The 16,028-nt window shown below is 41.2% G+C and overlaps 1 protein-coding gene across 2 annotated transcripts in view; it reads left to right on the top strand.

Annotated features, from left to right (window-relative positions):
* The first annotated feature begins 2,980 nt into the window (after nucleotides 1-2,980).
* Nucleotides 2,981-16,028, top strand: part of SULF1 (sulfatase 1) — a 102,676-nt gene continuing 89,628 nt past the window's right edge. Inside the window, exons 1-4 of one of the 2 annotated variants that reach the window (XM_065397997.1) lie at nucleotides 2,981-3,013; nucleotides 3,489-3,548; nucleotides 3,885-4,119; nucleotides 13,261-13,500. In XM_065397997.1, coding sequence (XP_065254069.1) covers nucleotides 2,981-3,013; nucleotides 3,489-3,548; nucleotides 3,885-4,119; nucleotides 13,261-13,500 — 568 coding nt within the window. Of the gene's footprint in view, nucleotides 3,014-3,488; nucleotides 3,549-3,884; nucleotides 4,120-13,260; nucleotides 13,501-16,028 lie in introns of those variants that run through there. The other variant, XM_065397998.1, reaches the window with a different exon arrangement.

Raw genomic sequence — 16,028 nt, 5'->3', positions numbered from 1 at the left:
TAGGAATATTTAGTGGGTAATTGATATTATACAAAGTGTATGAAAAGTGGCATTTAAACCTAGAGAATTCTAGCCAGAGTTTTATTCATACTGTTCGCAAGGGGGTACTATAAAGAAATATGTTAGAAATCAAAAAGCCAAAACATTTCCAGGATAGTACTGGTATTGATAAAGGCTATGAAATTGACTAGTGATATATGGTTCCTCAGTTTTTGGGTGCCCAACTTGAGACATTATAAAGGAGTCCAATTTTCAGAGGGAAAGTGCTCAGCTCTTTCTGAAAATCAGCCCTCCCCTACGGTATATTGAGTCAGGCATTAAAAAGTGGGGAGACCAAAATCACTAGTCGCTCCTGACAATTTTGGCCAAAATGTGAAAATTGCTTGTAAAGTCATTATCCTTTCCTCCCTTCATCCCTTCCAGTGAAGCTGTCCTACTGACAGCCCTGGAGAGGGAAGCCTTCTTTACCCATAGCACAAACCGTGGCAATGCAAGTCTCCTCCCGCTGCTACACTGATGTAGTTTAAGCCTCCCCTGGAGGAATTATCTCAAGGGTTGCATGAGGAGCAGTTCATTCTCCATGTCCATCAGTCATAGCCTGTCTTCTGAGAATACCAATATGGATGCCAGCAGAAGTGCTAAGTTTTCATTTTTGTCACACCAGAAGGGTGAACTCAAGCTAAGACCTAATGTTCAAATGAAAAAAAAAAAAGTGTGACTGTGAACTAAAAATTACACCCAAATGAGGAAAGATGGTCTTTTTGAATTTTCTTTTGCTCTTGTTTTCCATTTTCCTGAGATTTCAGTTGTCATTATGTATGTTCTGCTGATAAAAATATTTAAACTTTCCATATAGCATGTATCTAAGTTACAATCAGTGTTCTCATTTACCTGTCTGGAGAAAGGGAACTTGTAGTCGGGTTTTGACTTTTGGATATTGCACAATGCTTTAAGTTTACTTGCCATGTGTAAAGAAAAAAGATCTCTCTTTAAAAATCTCTCCTATTTTTGACTTTTTCAAGACAAACTGCTATATCTCTAAGGACACTTGTAGGCTCTGAAAGAGTATCCAACACAAACATTGCATCCTTGTCTCCTCTATCAAGCTCTGCATTTTGTCTGTTTTCTTCTGTACTTCATTGCCTTCTGGAGCTGGAAACCAGCCTGTGAGAGGATGGAAGGTTTTAAAGGTCACTTTTGAATAAAGAATTGTCTGTGCAAAAAAAAAAAGGGGGGGGGGAGGGCATACCCGTTATTCAGAGCTCTGAGTGATCAACTATTGTACTTCTGTGCTTTTGCGCAAGAGTCACTTAAAAATAAAATTAAGCTAATTTTTTTTTTAAGTTTTAGATCAATTCAGTTATTTGTCCTCCCTTATCAAGAGAAAAAGAAATTAAATAGTTGGAAAGTAACGTCATACTTTTATTTCTAGAAAAGAATTGTCTAACAAGGATGTTTGGTTAATAAAATATAAAATTAAGGCTAAAGGATTTTTTTTTTACCTCACTGACTGACTAGTGGAGCCCAAACAAGCTGAAGAATAGCTGGTAATGTTGGTTTGGACTGTTCTAAATTTTATTAGCACTGAGGTGTAATTGTCAGGAACTCGCAGTTCATACTGTGGGGGATTATTCAAACATGTTGGTGCCAATGTTTGCTCAGTGCAGTCAGGATGACTGCACTTTCTGGGTCAACATTGTCTGAAAAAGTTTGCTGTACAGTACAACTGATATAAGAAACTAAACATTGACTCTCACTTCACACATCTTTTCGGGCTTTGTGAGGTGAGTCAAAGTTTTGCTATTTAATGATCAGACAGTTAGGGAAACTATATTTTTGCTTTTGCATCAAAAGCCTGTGGTGTCTGTCAGAAAAATGCTTATTTCTCCAGTGATCCTGTTCTTTGTCAGCTTTTCTGTGAGTTGGAACAAATATGTGGAAACTGAAGTATTTTTAAATGTCACTCCAGCCTAATTACAGACTTTCAGTCTACTTATCTGAGTGTCGTGTAATCACTGAAATGGTATTTAACACTAAATGCCGATCCCTGCGTTTTGGGTTTGCAGTGCCCTAACGTCAATCATAGAGCAGAATGTTTGTTGGTGAACAGACAATGGAAGACAGGATTACTCTGCAACAGACACTTGGATTTTTGTTTGAAAGACATTCACACTCCTCTGGTGTCATTACAGCCTGCAGAGTGAGCAGTATGAAACTGTTTATCGGGTATCTTGTGAAGCTTAAAATAATAGGTGTGTGTGAAAACAAGCACAGTATCCTTTTTCTAGCAGTCTGTGTCAAGTTCTCCCTCACAAGATGTATATCACCTTTTGTTGTATTTTTAGATGAGTGATGGGCCCCTTTTTCTCTTGTTATGGATTGCTCCCATTAAATTAGGTGTTTGTCTGCTTCTAGCTAATGCTGCATGTTTAAATATGAAGTCTCAGGTGTGTGAGTGCTGACCTTCTAAGGAATAGTGCTCCATTCTAATTAAGGCTGGTGCAGGCCAATTCCCATGCAGACTTTCCCATGTGACTTGTTTAAAAAAAAAAAAAAATTATGAGGCTTCTGCAGTTTATCTGTAGTCCCCAAATAAAAATTAAAAAAAAAAAAATGCTTTCAGCAAGTTAATGCCCTAAAGTGAGATGGCATTACTCCAAGCTTTTTCCCCATATTGTGTAATGTGATGTTTTCACAGGGCTTCAGTCAGTCATGCAAAAAATGTTGAAGTGTAAGTGGCTAACCTTTAGTCCCAAAACCAATCAATCATTTTCAATTGCAGGTTTAGATCTGCTGCAGCAAAGCAAAACTTCTGTGCTTGCATCAAGTCTTACAATAGCAAGGCTGTTTGACTGACAAGCACCGAGAGGGGGATTCTGAGAGGCATACTGAGCTGAATCTGAAAAGGGAGTATTGAGGAGAAGGGTTTGCAGGAGGTACTGTGCATTATAGATGATGCACTCAGTTCCATCGTTGATTGATGAGAGACAGTTATGTGCTTTCACAATGCTGGGTAAGATTGTCCGGACGTCACTTAATATGAGATCTCTGTCAGTAGAAAGATGACTTTTCAGTGTAGTGATACAATGCAGATTACAAATGACAGCCATGCTGTTCTGTCTGCTTCATGAGTGTTTAATATCTCATGCAGGTGAGTTAATCTAAAATAATTCTATTGCTTTCCAGGTGCCATCCAGCTGAAATTAACACTTCTTATTCTGAGAGTTTCACAGGTGATTATAAATGTTGTACAAAGACATATGTCAATGAAAAGATTATATATTTCACTTACCTCTAAACACAAAGGTGCAGTCTAACCAACAAGGAAGATATGCTATTATGTAAGCAATGGTGAATATAGATTTCTTCTATTTTTCTTGTTTAGTGGACGAAAGAAAAGCTCTGATGTGCAATTCCAGAGTTAGTTCAGAGCACAATAAGTTGAGAGGTCTTTGACTAACATGTCTTCTGCTTTTACCTTCTTTTAGGGCTCCTCCTACAGATGTTCTGAACAGCTGTGCATCATAGCAATTCATTACTATACCCAGGTACTGCATTTAAGGAACACTGTGCTGTTTAAAAAAAAAAAAAAAAAAAGAATGGGGGGTGAAGTGTGAGGTGTACATTGGAAGTTGTATGAATACAAAATGCAGTCCATAGACTAACTTGGAGCAAAAGTAAAATGAAAAGTGAAGTTGCAAAATGTCCAAGTGTATTCTCAGAAGATGACTTAGTATAAAGCTACCATTAATCTACGTGAGTTGCTGTCACACTACTCTGTATTTGCTAGTTTTGACTTCTGAATATCGCCTTTCTCCAAACATTTTTGCAAGTTTATTCACTGTTTTGGCAGCATTTCAGTTTTAATCCTTTTCTCTCCACAGATCTTGAAAACTAAGGAACAGACACTTTGGGACAATTATTTTGCTTGTGATATTGAAACTACAATGAAGTATTATTGCTTTGCACTTCTTTTGACTGTGCTCAGTACTGACTTGCTAAGAAGTCTCTGTACTACTGTCAAATCCCCACGGTTCAGAGGACGTGTGCAGCAGGAGCGAAAAAATATCAGACCCAACATTATTCTCGTACTAACAGATGACCAAGATGTGGAGCTTGGTGAGACATAATTATGTTATTTGCTACTCAGTTTCCTTTACACATGTATTTCAGTAACTTCTGCTATATACATGATAATTATATTCAAAAATGTGCCTGTTCTGCAATGTTATTAGACATGGTTCACGGATTTGGAAATTATATTGTTAAAAATTGTATTATACATTTTATTGCTCACCTGATTTAACTCAACTAATTCCAGTTTAGGGGATAAGTACCTAACAATCAGCCATGTTAACCTAGGAGGTTGCGAGGAATACAGTATGTAAAAATATATAGGACCAAAAACAGTTAAAAAAAAACCAAGCAATTCAATTCATAATATTTAAGTTAGTTCTGACAATCTGCTTTTATATAACTCTTTAAAAAGTTGAAGCTATTGTTACCTATTGCATGGTACCAGATGGATAAAAAGCTATATTTTCTTTTTTGTCATATATAGTATATGATCTGATATATTACACACACACATGCAAACTTGACCTACTTTCAGATCACAAGCTTATATTATTTATATGTAATATTTAAATATGTTTAAAGTCAAGCTATTTTCATACCATGTGAAGTATAGGAAAGTAGGCCAGTTTAGTTGTCCTGTGTATATGCAATATTTGATCACAACTTGGACAAAATGTAGGAAATGATTTTTTCAGAATTTTCTGAGGGGGGAAAAATGTTTAAAATATTTATATGGACTTCTTGAAGATCATCGTCTTGGCATATTTTCCCGTAAATACTCTAGAAAGATATTAACCACTAAGCTTATCTAATTATGGGCATTTTTGTATTTGTTATGATTTGATAATGACTGTACAACTTTTTGAGCTGTTAGTCCACAAATAATAAATTCATATTTCTTATTTTAGGGCTAATCCTGTCATTGGGCATAGTGAGTTTTCCCATTGAGCCCTTAGAGCTGTCTGTCTAATCTATTTTATTTGTGTCTTCTCTAATCACTGGTTTATTTAACCATGCAGCGTAATAAATGGCCATCCAGTGGTTATAAACAATCCTACATTATTAGTCTAAGAGATTCTAGAGCTATTATGTAGATTTGTTTCTTTTAGTTATAGACATTTTGGAAATTTCTGTACAAGGGTCAAGCCCTAGCCTTCCTTCTATGGCTAAACAGGGGCCCATTTCCACTGGGCACTGGGCCAGGCTGTAGAGGCCATGTAGAAAAGAAAGTGCACACAGAACAGTGCTTCCTGGCAGCTGTCTTCACAAGACCATGGAGAGGGGATTGTAGGTATGCTGGGAGAGTAGCAAGGATGTAGTAAATCTCTCTGTTCACATACTGGAACTGCTGACTCAGAAACTTGCTTAGGGGTTCACAGAGGGCTGTGGCTGGTGTTGCAGGCCCATAATGAAACCACCGCAAACTGCTTGTACATATGCCTTACCACTGGATTGAAGGAATGTTCTGTTCTCCACAATTCCTGCATAGTTTTCCCATACACAGGAAATTTACATACCCTTTGCACAGTGAACCAGGATTTGGCCCCAAGACACGTCATATTTTTTTGCAGTTTCAACAATAGATCATTCTGCTTATTTGAAAGGTTTAAAGATACATTATTTTCTACATATGAGTCATCATTTTTCTGTGTATGACCCCACGTGGGCAAAGCTGAGTTTCACACCCTTTAAAATATTTAGAGTTGCTTATGCCATGGCATCAGGAGGGTCTAAGACTTATGGAATGAAACAAACTCTTTTAGTATTCCAACATCAATGATTCTCTGTTCTATTTTGAGCACAATATATTGGATAACTATGCAAATCACATACTTTGTAATAGAAGATGTTTGCTTTCTGAGTGTAGAATCATTGAAGCAAAATATGTAAAATTCACCTCCCCTCTGTCCTAGAGTTATGCAGAACAGTGAAGTAAAATCCAGAACACAATTTGCAGAAAGCTGGGAAGTACCACAGAGTGCACGATAGTGTATAATAATGTTACCCCTTGTGACCCATGCAGCTAGCCAATATTCAGGGCCTTGTGAATTGCTTATTTCAATTAGGAGAAATTGATGGAGTCAGCTGTTTCTTTGATGCAACTTTGTGTATTTTACAAGGAATGTACATAAAGTCCTGTTACCCCGAACACAGTAGGAATCAAACACCGGGAGACAGTTTCTTTGCTCACAATTCCAAGCCTCTTTCCAGCCAGCATTCTACCCAAACTCTCTCACTGTTTTTTTTTTCAGAGTCAGGCTACCCGAGTGCTTCTCTGGCTGTCTCTGGGACTTCTTCTTAGCTGCCTTCTCTGTCTTTCTCCATGGTGTTTCTGCCAATTCAATCTCACAATTTCCCTCAAACAGTCCCCTCCATTTGCATTCAGCCTGCAATCAAACCCCTCCACCCAGATAGCTCAGATTCCTGTGCAGCATTGCATGTGGCCTATGTTTTGGGGGATGGAGTCCAGCTATTCCATAAATGTGCTTGATAGCTTTTTATATTTATCCTGAATGAATGAATGAATGGCTGTAACACACAGGTTCACTCCACCCCCAGTACAACAATACATTATACAATGTATAATGTCACAAAGGATATGGGACTCATAAAATCTCATTGGGATTTCCAGTTGATGGAAAACATCTTTGTAGGTACCAGATTTGGGGTTGTGACCCACAGATTGGGAACTATTGTTATAGTGTGTGCAAATTGATACCTGTATAGTGAGAAGAGGGAAATACTTTGGCTTTATTTCATTCCCCCCCCCCCAACACACACACACACACACACACAAAATAAACATAATGACCTATTCTTGAAATCAAAATTAATCTGCTTTTATGAATGGGGAACAAAGATGTATTATTTTTCACATATGAGAAATAGCATCTTCTAAGCTGGGCCACTGAGAGCTTGAAAATACAGAAGAATACAGAGTGGGGTTGTGTATTTTCCTTTAACCTTCCCCATTTTTTCCTTATTTTTTTTAAATTGATTGCTGTTTAATAAATTGTATTTGCTTTGAACTGTATGTAATGATCAGTGGGATCCTCTCCACAGGGTCTGCTCTGTGGCACGGGGACATCACAATCAGCATCTCTGGAATGTAAGGGAAGATCACCGTCTGTTCCTCACAAGTCCCAGGCCTCCTTGTCAAGCCCTAGCTGTGCTGCAGGGATGCTGCAGGTCGGACACTTGCTCTAGCGGTGGCCAAATGCCCTCAGGCTCTAGGTGGCAGGACCCTTCTTCCCAGCGTCGCCCCCGCCCCATAGGGGTTACGATCCCCCTCCAAGTCTGGCCTGCAAAGCCTCTTGGCTGGGGGCATCTCCCTGCGCTGGGCCCGCTGCCCAGGGTCCCCCCTCGCTCTCTCCAGCTGCTCACCGCACCCAGCTCCAGACTGCTCCAGCCCCAGCCCCAGCTCCAGCTCCACTCTGTCTCAGCTCCAGCTCCACTCTGCCTCAGCACTGCTGCTGCTGCTCTGCCTCCAGCTCCCTGGGCTGCTTCTCTGGCCCCTCTGGCTCTGGTTGCTGCAGCTCTCCTCCTAGCGCAGGTCTGCTCTCCGGGCTGCTTCTGTGACTCTGCTCCCAGCACTGACCTGCTACCTGGGCTGCTTCTCTGGCCCCTCTGGCTCTGGTTGCTGCAGCCCTTCTCCCGGCACAGGTCTGCTCTCTGGGCTGCTTCTATGACTCTGCTCCCAGCACAGCTTGGGCCCCTGCTCTCTCCTTAGCTCGGCCCCACTCTGTCTGACCCAGGCAATTCCAGCTCACACAGAGGACGGGACCCCCCGGCCTCCTGACTCCCTCATTAGCCTGCCCGCCCTGTCAATCAGGCTGACCTGGAGCATTGGCCTCTCCCCATTGTTCCTGGGGCCTGTGAGTGTCAGGGTCCTGATTTCCCATTGACACTTTCCCTTACTTTTGGTACTGGGAGCTAGACAAAAAAAAACAAAAAACAAACAACGCACTGAGTTTTAGTAAGGGGCCATCAGTCCCCTTTCATGTGAAAAGGAGGCAGCCTAACCTGCCTTTGAAGTGTTCATTTCCAGTGGGGTAAATCTATTAGCATCAGTTTCGTAAAGTGCATACCTGGTGGAATAAATAAAATAACTAAGAGCCAGATCCAACTCTCATTCAAGTGAAAGGGAGCCTTTCCATTGACAGTAATGTATTGTGGCAGCAGTAGTAGCAGCAGCAGAACTGAGCAGTTACTTTCAAAAAATTCTGTATCTTTAAATCCCTGCTATTTGTCTATATTTAGTTGAATATTTTCCTATACACATTTCTATACAAGTTTGCAGGGTGAAAAGAGCATCTGTGAAAGGGTAATGAATACTACTCACCATGGGCTGAATCCTGCAAAGTGTGCATCTTCAAAGGTCACATATACAAGTATTATGGCAGACCAGACTACTCAAAGGCGAGATGTAAGGGCTCCCACATAGGGTTGCCAATTGTCTAATCGCACAAACCCAAACACCATTGCCCCACCTCCTGCCCTGCCCCTTCCCCAAGGCCATGCCCCTACCCCGCCCCTTCTCTGAGACCCTGCCCCATCACTCCACCCCCTTCCCTCCGTCACTCACTCTCCTCTACCCTCATTCATTTTCTGGGGCCGGAGGTTGTGGTGTGGGAGGGAGTGCGGACTCTGGGCTGGGGTTTGGGGCCGAGGGGTTCGGAGGGCAGGGAGGGAGAGGGGGCTCCGGCTTGAGCCTGGGGCAGGAGGTTCGGGGTTCAGGAGGAGGTATGGGATGCGGATTCTGGGAGGGAGTTTAGGTGGGGGGCCTCAGGCCTGGGGCAGGGGGTTGGGGTACAGGAAGGGATACGGCTCCAGCTGGGCGGCACTTACCTCGGGCGGCTCCTGGAAAGTGATTGGCTCCTAGGCTCAGGGGCGGCCTGGCCAGGCGGCTTTGCGTGCTGCCTCTGCCTGCAGGCACCATCCCTGCAGCTCCCATGGCCACGGTTCCTGCGCCTTTGAGCTAGACATGCCGGTTGCTTCCTGGGAGCCGCGCGGGGCCAGGGTAGGTAGGGAGCCTACCTTAGCCCCACTGCACGGGCCACTGGACTTTTAGGAGCTTAAATCTCCCAGATTGGCTTCAGTAGCCGGGAGATTGAGGCCCATTCTGGGAGACTCCTGGCCAATCTGGGAGGGTTGTCAACCCTACTCCCACAGAGTTAAAAACACCAATACCTCATTTTCCGTCTCCCACTTGAACAAAAAAAAAAAAGGAAATTTGATGCAAAAGACTAAGTCAAATTTCAGTTGCTAAAACTAATATGTCAACCCCACAAAAAACAACAAATCAGTGTTTGGGGTAACTAGTTAACCTGAAATCTACTAAATTGTTTAAAAATAATTAGGGCTGTCAAGCAATCAAAAAAATTAATCACGATTAATTGCGCGATTAAAAATATTAATTGCGCTGTTAAACAATAATAGAATACCATTTATTTAAATATTTTAGATATTGTCTACATTTTAAAATATATTGATTTCAGTTACAACACAGAACAGTGTCTAGTGCTCACGTTTTATTTATTTTTATTACAAATATATGCACTGTAAAAAACAAAAGAAATTGTATTTTTCAATTCACCTACTTCAAATACTATAGTGCAATCTCTTTAGCATTAAAGTTGAACTTGCAAATGTAGAATTATGTACAAAAAAATAACTGCATCCAAAAATAAAACAATGTAAAACTTGAGAGCTTACAAGTCCACTCAGTCCTACTTCAGTAATTGCTCAGACACACAAGTTTGGTTACAATTTGCAGGAGATAATGCTGCCTGCTTCTTGTTTAAAGTGTCATATGAAAGTGAGAACAGGCATTCGTATGACACTATTGTAGCCGTTCTCACAAGATATTTACGTGCATGCTGCGCTAAAGATACATATGTCCCTTAATGCTTCAAGCACCATTCCTGAGGACATGCATCCATGCTGATGATGGGTTCTGTGTGATAATGATCCAAAGCAGAGTGGACCGATGAATGTTCATTTTCATCATCTGAGTCAGATGCCACCAGCAGAAGGTTGATTTTCTTTTTTGGTGCTTCACGTTCTGTAGTTTCCGCATTTGAGTGTTGCTCTTTTAAGACTTCTGAAGATTTTGGATGGCACCTCAGATTCTTAAACCTTGGGTCGAGTGCTGTAGCTATCTTTAGAAATCTCACGTTGGTACCTTCTTTGCGTTTTGTCAAATCTGCTGTGAAAGTGTTCTTAAAACAAACATGTGCTGGGTCATCATCCGAGAGTGCTATAATATGAAATATTTGGCAGAATGTGGGTAAAACAGAACAGGAGACATACAGTTCTCCCCCAAGGAGTTCAGTCCCAAATTTAATTAACATATTATTTTTTTAGTGAGCATTATCAGCATGGAAGCATATCCTCTGGAATTGTGGCTGAAGCATGAAGGGGCATCCGAATGTTTAGCATATCTGGCACGTAAATACATTGCAACACCGGCAACATAAGTGCCATGCGAATGCCTGTTCTCGCTTTCAGGTGACATTGTAAATAAGAAGCAGGCAACAGTATCTATCGTAAATGTAAACAAACTTGTTTGTCTTAGCAATTGTCTGAACAAGAAATAGGACTGATTGGCCTTGTAGGTGCTAAAGTTTTACATTGTTTTGTTTTTGAGTGTAGTTATGTAACAAAAAAAATCTACATTTGTAAATTACACTTTCACAATAAAGAGATTGCACCACAGTATTTATATGAGGTGAATTGAAAAATACTAGTTCTTTTTTTATCATTTTTACAGTGCAAATATTTGTAATAAAAAATAACAATATAAAGTGAGCACTGTACACTTTGTATTCTGTGTTGTAATATAAATCAATATATTAGAAAATGTAGAAAAACATCCAAAAATATTTAATAAATTTCAATTGGTGTTTTATTGTTTAACAGTGTGATTAATCACGATTAATTTTTTTTAATGTGATTACTTTTTTTAGTTAATCATGTGAATTAACTGTGATTAATCGACAGTCCGAAAAATAATTAAAGATAATTTCAAATTTAAAAATTTTATTAAGATGTAAAAAAAAAAATAGTGAACAGAGTTTGAGCATAGAAGTTTCTGGTTATCAGGGAATAACATACAGATTATCGAGGGTGCAAAGTTTGGTTTAAGATAAGGTGGCATGAGGAATACATAATCTGCAATATCCCCGATTGGGGGTAAAAGGTTGATGGGTCAAAGTACAGACATTGAGATAGGGTATGAAGTTCATAAAGTGGCTATGTTCGGGTGTGGAGTATAATGAGTGGATATGATGATGAGGATGGATTGACCCTCATTTGGTGAGATTTAATGTTTAGGGAGTTTATGGTTCCAGTTCATATAATCCAACGGAGAAGGTCACTTGGTCCCTTTCTCGTAGTGGGAGAATGATGTCACTCTGGCTCACGCCTCCTGGTACTGTCGGTGGCTGGTGATGTGCTCGATGTAGATGTCCCTGGACCATCCGATGGCGTCTGAGACCATGAGGCGCCGCATGAGATGTGCGTAGCGTCGACCGATCCCGCAGGTCCGCAGCACACGCTCGTTGCAGGGGTCCCAGGCGCCCAGGGCTCCGACAATCAGGGCGTCCATCTGCACCTCATAGCCCTTTGCTCTCAGGGTGTCAGCCAGGGGAGCGTACTTTTCCAGCTTACGAGCTCGGGCTTTGCAAAATGCCGGAGACTACACCTGGCCCTGAGCCTTCCTGGCAATTTTGTGACTTTACAATCCCATTTTTCATGGTTTTTAAATATTTTGCTTCTTCCTGTTGCTCTGTGATAGACCCATACAGAAGAACAGGGGAACAGTAAAACTGACTGTAAGCAAAGTGCTGTCAGCTGTGCAAAGTAAACTAAAATATAACAGGAGAAGCTAAAATCCACTTCTGAAAATCCCCAAAGCTGTAAAAGTACAAAACCGCTCAGTGACTGTTGCCTATTGCCATCCCTGCCCCCCACTTTCCCCCAAGTTCCTGGCTTGTTGGTCAACTGACCATTGCAAAACTTTGGTAGCTATCAGCAAGTACTCACAGACCCTAGCACAAGCGACTAGGCTCACCATTTCACAGCAAGAGGCTGCTGTACACCTGAAGATCCTACCTACCGTCCTCATCTTTTTCTGTAACGTGAGTTTGTTGAGCTTCAAAGGGTTAAAAAAAGAAAATTAAGATAACCATGTCCAAGTCCTTAGGCTAGACCTATGCATAATGATGTGATCATAATGAACACGAGTTTGGTTGGGACTGCTATCAAAAATTATTTTGCTGATTCAACCACAAATGCTAAACTGACTCAGAACACAGGACTGAGGTATTGCAGAGGCCTGTGTGCGGCTCCTCTGCACGGGGACAGATTTCACACAGTGAGGTTATTGTCAATGCATGTGGTCTCTTTTTAGTGTGATTTTTAAAAAATAACTCTGTGCTTTGCCTGCTACTTGATAAATGTATAATTAAATCACTGTTGGCTGGGTGTCTGCAAAAGCTATTGAAGCCTAATGCTCCGCTAATTATTGTAAGGGTTTATTTGTTTTGCATGTATTGCAGTAAAACAATATTTTTTTAATCCTTTTGAGAAGTCAAATAGCCATTTATAAATAGTGCATGTTTGAGAAGTCCCAGGCTTCAGTGGGAATCAACTTGCATGAGTTAAGAGTATTCACATGAGTAAAGGGCTGCAGGATCAAGTTCTAAATCAAATTAAAAATTAGTTAGAATTGGGGCAAATATTAAAATTTCTTATCCCTTAAAGGAGAGAATTTCATTGAGAGTCTTCAATGTCAAATAGAGCTTATTAATTCTTAGAATGGTACCTATTTTACTTCTCTTTTGTTGATGTGTTCTATGGCACCATCTATCTTTGCACAATAATGTTCAACCGGATGCTGGCTTGTGAATCTGCCTATCAGATTAGTCTACACTTGTATTTTGTGACTGAGCAAGAAAAGAGCTCAAACTTCCTAGAATTTTGCAGTGTTTTTGGTGACATGATCTAAAATGTTTACTTTTCCTTTAAAATTAGAGCTAGCCAATGAAATGTTCCAAGCCAACAACAGAAGGCAAATGTAATTATACATTTATATACTTAAAAATCAGGTGACATGATATAAATGTATTTTTAGATTTTTCTTAGCAATGGTATAGTAAAATCAGTTATTCTTTATTTCAGGGTCCTTGCAGGTGATGAATAAGACTAGAAGGATCATGGAGAATGGAGGTGCTACCTTCATCAATGCCTTTGTAACCACCCCAATGTGCTGCCCATCTCGGTCCTCCATGCTGACAGGGAAATACGTTCACAACCACAACATATACACCAACAATGAAAACTGCTCTTCTCCTTCCTGGCAGGCAACACATGAACCACGTACCTTTGCAGTGTATCTCAACAACACTGGCTATCGGACAGGTAAGAGACAATTCCAGCTCTTTGCTAAAGAAAAAGATGGTGGACATTACGGGGGGTATACAGTAACTGGCAAATGTGGTCTCGAACTAGGTTTAAGGAGCAAAGCAGTGGCTCAGTGTTGGAGCAGGGAAAAGGTGTGTGTCATGAGTGAGGGTGGCACTGCCTATTTGTAATGGCTTAGCCAGATTTACCACCTAAGACTGAATAAGGAATCCCACTTGTACTGGGAAGCATATTTTCATATCTGGATGTCTCATGTGAGGACTAGGCTGTTGAGCAGTTACACCTAGGTGAGAGATGTGCATCGTCATGGCACTGTGATGCTGAGCCAGCATCCTTTGCCATGATTATGGTCAGTATTAAGGCCCAGTTGTGGAGAAGCAGTTATGAGGGAAGATATTTGGGCCACTGTGGAAACTGGTACCAAAGACCTCCCAGGAGTGAAGATGCGTATGGTGGGAGTGAAACAAGATGAAGATGAGAATTTAAACTTTAATATGGGGTAATCTTCACTTTCATTTTCTGAAACTGAACAGAAACATGTATATAAGGCAGTGGTTCTCAAACTTTTGTACTGGTGACCCCTTTCACATAGCAAGCATCTGAGTGCGACCCCCCCCCCTTCTAAATTAAAAACACTTTTTTTATATATTTAACACCATTATAAATGCTGGAAACAAAGTGGGGTTTAGGGTGGAGGCTGACGGCTCACGACACCCCGTATAATAACCTCACAACCCTCTGAGGGGTCCTGACCCCCAGTTTGAGAACCCCTAATTTAAGAATTGTTCTGGTGAGCAGCAATAAGATTTGATAGTTTTCTTGTAAATTCTTGGTAGTTTTCCGTAGTCAAGCGCTCCGTTTTCTATCTGCAAAGAACTCTTCTTATCCCTCTCATCTATGCTTCAGCTTGATGTAAAACCTCCAGTTCATATATGCATCATCGATCCTTAAGAATAAGTCTGTAAATATTTTAGGTTCTGGCCTGACTCTTTTATAAAGATACAGGAGCTGCGCAAGGTATCAGGGTGCAGTTTGTCCAGTCGTATTGTTTGACCATAAAGACTCTCCTTTATAGGACCAAAGAAGCAGATATCTTTACAATGTATCTGGCAGCAAAGAAGTTTGTCTCCACTAACAGGTTAGGCACAGGAATTGATTACTTTTAAAGCATACAGTGAGAGAATGAATGTCTCTTTATACCAATTCTCCTAGCACTGCTACATTTAACATCCTAAAATCTATTTGCTTCCCCTTCATCACCCCCCCCCCCCCCCGGCCCCAATACAGCTCTCTCTGGCAAAGCTGGCAGTCCTGCAGAGCTCCTTGATCCTGTTTAAAATACAAAACTGAACAAGCATTTTTATCCTCTTTTGGCCTATTACTTTACTCTGAGAAGTTCAGTTGATTTCAGTAAGATTACTAGTGAAGTAAAGTACTGCTCAACATGAGTAAGGGTGGCAGGATTAGGCCCTTTGTTTTTCTGCTGTATATGGGTCTTGGGCCTGGGGGGGGGGGGGGGGAATCGATCTAAGTTACGCAACTTCAGCTACGTGAATAACGTAGCTGAAGTGGACGTACTTAGATCGACTTACCGTGGTGTCTTCACTACGGTGAGTCGACTGCTGCCGCTCCCCCATTGACTCCGCCTGCGCCTCTTGCCGAGCTGGAGTACCGGAGTCGACGGGAGAGTGCTCGGGGATCGATTTATCTAGACTAGACGTGATAAATCGATCCCCGCTGGCTCGATCGCTGCCCGCCGATCTGGCCGGTAGTGAAGACATACCCTTAGATGCTAAAGTCTGCTCTGTAGCACTGCTTTCAGATTCTGGATTAAGTGCTAGAAACATTTCCTGATTTATGGATTAGTAATTCACATCTGATCTGTTTCACAAGCCTTTACCACATCCACCTGAAAAGCTGCTCAGTGTTTTTAAAGTATTTGCTATCTAGCTAGCTAATTTAGGGTTCTGTACTGCCACTAATCACTAAAAGTACCTGAATGCCTTCCATGTAAAATTGATAGCAATCGCAGATTCCCTTGTGAGGTAAAAGCTCGGGTTCCCTGGGCAACCTTAATTTGCCTCCCTTGTATGTATGCATTATGGTACAGTCTTTGATTACATGATCACATGCTATTTGTGAGTGTAATTTCCTAGCTTTTAAAAAAAAAAATACGGAAAAAACAGAAAATCCATCATGTGGCATCATATTGTCACCCACATGGTTCATCAGCAGGGTTGGAACATTTAGATCTATCGCGGACCCCTACTACTTAAGATAAAGGAATATTGGATAGCAGTAGCAGGTTGTCAGGCTCTGTGCCAACCAATACTAGAGGGGGCTTCATGGATATTTGCTGCCAGCAGAGAAATGGTGAGATTCAGCAATCTTGGGTTCCATTCCAGGCTCTAGGAGTATGCTCTAGTGGAGACAGACCCTTCTACCTATCCCACCCCCCCACCAAGTTTGATCCCTTCTGCCCTATCTCCTCCTACCTGTCCTGTTCTTTGCCACTCCTGTCTCCT

The sequence above is a fragment of the Emys orbicularis genome, chromosome 2, assembly GCF_028017835.1.
Source record: "Emys orbicularis isolate rEmyOrb1 chromosome 2, rEmyOrb1.hap1, whole genome shotgun sequence".
NCBI lineage: Eukaryota > Metazoa > Chordata > Testudines > Emydidae > Emys > Emys orbicularis.
The sequence above is the reverse complement of the archived record's forward strand: the minus strand, read 5'-3'. Positions and strand labels throughout refer to the sequence as shown.